This window comes from Ovis aries, chromosome 2 (assembly GCF_016772045.2).
Source record: "Ovis aries strain OAR_USU_Benz2616 breed Rambouillet chromosome 2, ARS-UI_Ramb_v3.0, whole genome shotgun sequence".
NCBI classification, from domain to species: Eukaryota; Metazoa; Chordata; class Mammalia; order Artiodactyla; family Bovidae; genus Ovis; species Ovis aries.
This window is the reverse complement of record NC_056055.1, coordinates 90751622-90758997: the sequence shown is the minus strand read 5'-3', so window position 1 is coordinate 90758997 and position 7376 is coordinate 90751622. Positions and strand designations below refer to the sequence as shown.

Below are 7376 nucleotides of genomic sequence, written 5' to 3'. Positions count from 1 at the left end.
GCTGATACCTATCCTGGGCGCTCGGGGCCAGGACAAGCTGGCTGTTTCTTCTGATTAAAAGAGGAAGCAATAACTTTGCCTATGACTCCAAACACACTGGTTCGAACTTGGCAGTTAGGAATCCTATGCAGTTGTCTCACGCCACTCAGGGTGTATACGCGAGGAATTTTCACTTGGCTGGAGTGAACTCGCTCGGAGCCGCGCGTGCGCCTCTGATGGGGGTGGGGGCGCGCTGCGCGCGGACGCGGGGCGGGGGGCGGGGAGGAGGTCCCAGGGCGCCCTCCTTTCGCGGTCCCGTCGCGCTACCGGAGCGGACAGCTTCCGGCCGGTGCCTCGGGTCGCGTGGGCGGCAGACCTGTGACCGAGGAGGCCCGGCGGGGGCTACTTCATAGACGTCTTGTTCGTTAGGAGCAAAGGGCGCCTCCTGGAAGAGCGCGTGGAGGGCGCTCCCCGGGTGGAAAGACTCCTCGGGAGGAGTCGAGGGGCCGAGTCTGGGGGCCGCTTCCGCCAGCCCCGTAGGAGGAAAGAGGAGGGGCGGGCTGCTCAGGAGCAGCCTGGGCGGGCCGCCCGCGCTCGACGCAGGCGGGAGGAAGGGAGGGAGCGAGGGGCGAGCTTTGGGGAGCAGCATGGAGACCTCGGCTGACTTGCTGGCCGCCGCCGCCGCGCGGGGCCGGGCTGACGAGGTACGGGCACTGCTCGAGGCTGGAGCGTTGGCCAACGCGCCGAACCGTTACGGTCGAAGCGCGATTCAGGTGGGTCAGCAGGTCTGCCGCGGAAAGGTGGGCGGCTGGGTGGGTGGGTGGATGGCGAGAGGCTTTGGAGGACGAGGTCCGCCAGTGAGTCGGAACCAGGTAAGCGTTTCTTGGTAAAGGGGAGACTTTTCAGACCGAGTTCGGGATCGGAGACCTCTCGGCGACTCTCAGGGGGCTCAGGACGGCCGCGGAGCTGGCTGAGAAGGCGCGTGGGGTTCAGATCTCTAAAACGGTGTGAAGATCTAGAAGGGAGAACCTACGTGTGTTAATATAGACCGATATGCGAAATTGACGAACGTCTGGAGTACGAGTATAAAGACAGTAAGACATGCTGGACCACTTACTCCCGAACTTATAAAATTGTGAATGGAGCTGATCGACTTCTTTGTTGGGGGGGGAGGGGCGGTGAGAGGGAGATTTCAGTGGAAATCTACTGCTGTGTAAGTTGGAATAAAGGTCGATTGAAATTATTCAGAAGCAACCATATATCGTGTTTATTATTTTTTTTTAACCGAGTAAGGAACATATATGCTTGTTTAGGAAATAGACATACATGAAAAAAAAAATTAGTGCAATTATGCCTGAAATAATGCTGCCAATTTAGTTACCACTTGAGTGTCTCTTACCTTTTGGGGTATTTTAAACTTACTTGGTATACATTAATTTCCTGGGAAGTTTTCAGTTCCTCATAGTTTAAAAAATGTCATTTCTCCTCTCCCCACTCCAGTTTTGTATGTGTGAGGATGAGTTGTGAGTTCGTTTTTCTGTGTGTGTGTGTGTGTGTGTGTGTGTGTGTGTTTTGCCTTCACTAACTTCCTAAATCTGGGGCTAAAAATAAATTCTTCCTGGCAGTCACTCCAGTTTTATTCCAGGTTTCGACAACGATTTCTGATTCTGAAAAATAATATTTATATGAAATGTACACTGCAAAAACTCCAGCATAACAAGACAAAGGAAAAGTAACTCAACCTGGAACTTAACAAGTGATTTCACAAGCGAATCGTCCTTTCCTCAAACTATGCTACATAGAACAGATATATTTTATATACTTTTAGATACAAAAATAAAAATAAAATATCCTCAAATCTGAGATTATTTGGGATTTGAAATGTGGAGAGATTTGGAGATTAAAAGGTTGAATGGTTGTAGAAGAGAAGCATGAGTTCTTTTTTTAAAAAATGCATGCATGATTCATAATTGGATATCTCTAAAGTTTTGCCAGCAGTTTGCAGACTGGGTGTTACAGCCTTCTAGTTCTGAAAGATGTTATATTAGACTTTATTGTTTAAATACAAAAAGAAAGATAATTAATTTTAAATTATTTTTAAATAGGATAAGGGCATCGACAAAAGGGATATGATTTTAGTTTTGAACCCTAACCAAATTTGTGTTTAAAAATACTTAGTTTATAGAAAAATTTTAATGACTAAATTAAATTTATATCTTCAGTTTGACTTAAGTACCCTAGAAATATTCATTTGAATGATTTTCTTTTTGCTTTGGATTGCTACTATGATTTAAATATTATGTTACTTTTCATACTTTAATACTGTAGCATATAATAATACCTTTAACCAATTTAATGACTAAGACCAAGGACTTCATTTATCCAACCCATGTAATATATTTTCACCTGCATTATATACAAGCATGGAAGGAGACATACATATATATATATGAGCTCTGGCACTTATAGTAGAGTTTCCAAAAGATTATGGTGTCCTTGGGTGTGGCCCCTTTGTTTTGGAAATTAATTCATAATCCATGAGAAATCCAATAGTGTAAATTTCCCCAGTTTTTATTTTAAAAAATTCTTTCTTCTAATGCACTGTTAGTTTTCCTTTTTGTAGCTGCAAGTTGGTTCACTTAAATTTTCTCTGTGGTTTTTTTTTTTTTTTTAATTAAATCAGTTTCACTTTCTCTAGGATAGAACTCAACAAGCATAGTATAACTTGTTAAGATTCCTTGGTTTGAACAAATTAATTCAAGTTTAATACAGAACTCAACTAAAAATAAATAATTCCTCAATATAGTGTAGCTAATGTAACCAAATAATGGTTACCCTAAAAAAGAATGTTCTATCACCTCCACCCAATGTATAACACTCAAATTGCAAAGTTGCTGTGATTGTGAACAATATTTCAAAATTCCTCTTTGGTAATGCTCTTGTATCATCAAAGATTATTTAGGAACCAAATGAAGTGAGCACCTCCTCTTTAATGAAGTCTGAGTGTGATCTTGGAAGGTGTCTTCCTATTTCTGCTATAACAAATTACCACAAATTTAGTATCAACATAAATTTATTATCTTATGGTTCTGTAAATCAGAATTCTAAAATGGGTCCACAAGGTTGCATTCCCTTTGGGAGTTCTAAGGAAGAATCCATTTCCTTGCCTCTCCCAACATTTAGTGACAGTCAACATTCCTTGGCTCTTGGCCCCTGCATTTTCTCTCTGACCTCTGCTTCCATTCTTATATCTTCTCTGACTGTGATCTTTTTATAAGGAAACTTGTCATTAAATTGTGCCCACCCTGACAATACAGGTTAATTGCCCGCAAAATCCTTAATTTAATCATATCCACAAAGTCCCTTTTTTCACATAAGGTAGTATGTTAACAGCTTTTGAGTATCAGGAAATGGACATCTTTGGGGAACATTATTTAGCTTACCAGAAGAAGGAATTTTAGGACTGGTTAGACAAACTTTTTCATTTTATACTTCAAGAAATTGAAGTTTAACGTTCAGGGAAATCAAGGGTAGCTTAACGTTTTACAAGAATTAAGTTTTTTTTTTTTTCATTTTTACTTTTAAACAATTACCATGTTCTGGGCTTGGACATACAGCAGTGAACCATACAAAGTCTCTGGGCCTTGCATAATTTCATATCAAAATAAAATACAGGAGATTAGGCTGTAGTAGAAGTCAGTTTGTTCCTCACCCTTTTGCTGTTATCTATGACTCTGGTAGTGTTCTGTTCGTGGCTGGAACCCCGCAAAATGCTGAAGAATGTAACAGTGTGTACAGAAAAAAAAAAAAAAAGGAATAGGTAGGAGAACTGGCTAAGCGAGTCGGTAACTGAAAAAAAAAAAAAGTAGTAACTAGATTCTTGCGGATCGTAAGCGCATCTGCAGGGAGTACGGGTTCTACAAGTAGTTTCTTTAATCCTGCCCCTGCCCCCAGCCGTCCTGACCACTCTGCTCTCTCTGGCAGGTGATGATGATGGGCAGCGCCCGCGTGGCGGAGCTTCTGCTGCTCCACGGCGCGGACCCCAACTGCGCGGACCCCGCCACCCTCACCCGGCCGGTGCACGACGCCGCCCGGGAGGGCTTCCTTGACACGCTGGTGGCCCTGCACCGAGCCGGGGCGCGGCTGGATGTGCGCGATGCCTGGGGTCGCCTGCCCGTGGACCTGGCCGAGGAGCGGGGCCACCGCGACGTCGCCCGGTACCTGCGCGCGGCCACGGAGAGAAGGCTGTAGCCACGCCCGCGCAGACTCCGCGGAAGGTCCCGCAGGTGAGGTGGTGGATCCACGAGTTTGAACTCAGAGAGCTTCCGCTTCCCAGAGCATTTACTTTTCAGAAGAGAAAGTTGGACTCAGGAGAGTAGGCTATTTGATGTTAGCTCACCCTGCCAACCTGTGGGACAACCCCAGTCTCCGATCGCGCCACCACGTTAGGGCTGCGGACGGGGATATCTCAAGATGGATTTCCTCACGTTAAAGCCCATCGCAGAAACCGGGCCTCCATCCCCTAAACACACTGCACAGCTAGACTAGATTGAGGAGAACTGAACAACCCGGAGGTTCCAGGTCTAGTGAGTGGCCCCTCTTCCCGGAAATGAGCTGCAGCCGCATCCATTCGATGGCTCTCACTTTTCCCATTAGTTTACCAAGATCGCGGAACCAGCCTGGGATTTCCAAAGTCAGCTTCTCGTGGCATCATCTGGCAGACACCTGTCTGTCATTCCCGACGCTGTTGCGAAATACGGTGGAGTTTTCCAGAGCTCCCCCAGTGGTTTCTGAGGGCAACTGGAGCGGATACCTCCCCAACTCTGCGCACTGGGATTTGCTGCATTCTATGAGAAACACTCTTTTAAGCTTTTCCCTCCCTTGATTGAGCATTCTGTTATGATGGGAATGTGGTCCTCCTTCCCTTTTTCTACAACCACAAGAACTTCTTTTCCCTTGGCCCCCTTTCCCCCACCTCATTCCTACCTGCCTAAAATACCAACTTTACTCTTAGTTTTCTGAAGACAGAATTGTTTTATCTATCTAAAGCATTATATCAATACGAAATTACACGAAAATTTAAGGTAAACCATAACTTCAAAGAGACCGAACCCTATCCTGTTTGGGCTCACAACTGGGGTACTAGGCTCCTCGTGCTCTAGGGGAGCTCAGGACAGAGTGTAGAGGCTAGCTCTGGATTTTGGGGAGATGTCTTGAGCGCTGCGCCTTGGGTATGAGAGGCACGCACATCTTTAGCCTGCTACCCTCTCTCTCCTGAAATTGAAGCTTACCTAAGGCAGTGGCATAGGAAAGTGAAAAGAAAGTGAAGTCGCTCAGTCGTGTACGACTCTTTGTGACCCCATGGACTGCAGCCTACCAGGGGCCTCTGTTCTTAGGATTGCCATTCCAAGCAAGAAAACCGGAGTGGATTGCCATTTCCTTCTCCAGGAGATCTTCCCAACCCAGGGATTGAACCCGGGTCTCCCGCATTGTCGGCAGACGCTTTACTGTCCGAGCCACCAGGGAAGTCCAGAGAAGGATCAGAGGCCAATCAGAAGGCTGTTGAGCGCAGTAAGAACTGGGAGGAGCTGAAGAGGAGAAGGATTTAGATGATCAAATTGGGCCACAGGCAAATGAATAATCAAGCCTAAGATACTTAACCCAAGTAGGGATGATCCCTCCTTCCTCTCTCCCTACCATGTCCCCTTCTTCCTACCCTTTCTTTTTTCTTTCTTATCTTTTTCAAAGTTCTGCTGTGTGATCAGCCCCAGTCTAGGTCGGGCACAGAAATGAACAAGACAAAACAGGAGTCCTGCCCTCCTTGAGCTTATATTCCGGGAAACTAGACTTTTTAAGCAACATAAGTGTATCTGGAAGAGTGAGTTTGTAAAACTAATGTGGTGGATAAGAGTGAAGTGTGAATAGGAGGCGAGGCTATCTTAAGAGTGGTCAGAGAACCAGACTTATGAGAAGAGATTAGCCACTGGAGGCAGGGAAACTCTCAAGTGCAAAGACTTAACTCCAAAAAGAACGTGGCAGGTTAAGAAGATGGGAAGGCCAGATGGAGAAAGCACAGAGAGATCAAAGAGAAGGGTAGAGACCAGATAAGGTAGTGAACCAGTAAATCCAAAAAAGGATGTTAGATCAACCTGCTCTCCCATTGGCTGAGACTCCCCAATGCAAGACACCCCGATTTTATCCATCTCTGGTCAGGGGACTATATTCCATATGCCACAACTGAGTTCGCATGCCACAGTGAAGATGAAATATTCCACATGTCATAGCTAAGACCCTGGGCACCAAATAAATAAATATTAAAACACATACACAGATTTTGTTCTAGAAACGTTAGGGAGCTATTAGCCACTTTGGGAAAGGGGTGTCTGGGAAAAAAGACAATAGGACTGCAGAGCACCCCTGAGCCCGAGCAACCCTGATCTCTCTGCTTACGCCAGTTCGCTGAATCGCTCTGAGTTGCAAGAGCTACCTGGGGACGTTCGAAGGGCAAGGCGGCGACACCTTCGCCCCCAGTCGCCTGGAGTTATGTGTGGTAAACAACTTGGCACTAGTAATAGACCCGCTTTGTTCTCTCAACCCCGCGGGCTGTTCAACCGCTGTCTCCCTGCCCTCGTCGGGCGCTTCGGGAGTGGCTGGGGAGCCCGGAGCAGCCCAGACTGGCAGCGGACGCGCTGCGAAACTCCGGAGGCTAGTCAGTGCCGCGGCGGCTGGGAAGGTCCAAACGCCCTAGACAGACCCTGGACAAGGCGTCAGCATTGCCGAGGGGGTAGGGGGTAGGGGCAGAGAGGAGGAGGGAGGTGTTACAGTCTTTGACTTCCGTTTTCTAATGTCTTTCTCTCTCTCTCTCTGCCATCTACAGACAGCTCGGACCCAAAGAATTATTGAAATCATTGGAATACGAGAAAGAACATCACCCACGACTAATTCTTCCCAGCTGTCTTAATGCCAGGTCCCTCCACTCCAGTATTCTTGCCTGGAGTACCCTGGCGGGCTACGGTCCATGGGGTCGCAAAGACTCGGACAAGACTGAAGAGATTTAGCAGGCAAGAATCTAATAAAGCTTTTTAAAAAAAAAAAAAAATGGAACGGCTTCGATTTTCCTTTCCCTTAAATTTCTCATATACATTTTGCTATAAAAGTTTTCTTAAAAAAAAAAAATTGACACCGTTCTTGTCTTTTCATCGGGTTTTATGAAACGAGTACTCGTGCCCAGAGAACAGGTCTAAAAAGGACACTTCCTCTTTCAAGCCTCGCACCCGCCAGGCTCTGGTTTTATTACAGCCATTTTGTGAACTAGGAAAACGAAGCTTAAATGGATTACATGACTTGTGTCAAACTGCCTGTGAGGGGTGGAGCCAAGGATAAAAAAATTTAAAAAC

At 46.2% G+C, this 7376-nt stretch overlaps 1 protein-coding gene across 1 annotated transcript; it reads left to right on the top strand.

Moving 5' to 3' along the window:
* The first annotated feature begins 297 nt into the window (after positions 1–297).
* Positions 298–7120, top strand: LOC114113021 (cyclin-dependent kinase inhibitor 2A). Its single transcript, XM_027964588.3, has 3 exons — positions 298–752; positions 3964–4265; positions 6857–7120. Exons 1-2 carry the CDS (start codon positions 627–629, stop codon positions 4228–4230), a joined length of 393 nt encoding a protein of 130 aa, XP_027820389.2. The 5' UTR covers positions 298–626; the 3' UTR covers positions 4231–4265; positions 6857–7120.
* Positions 7121–7376: the final 256 nt, after the last annotated feature.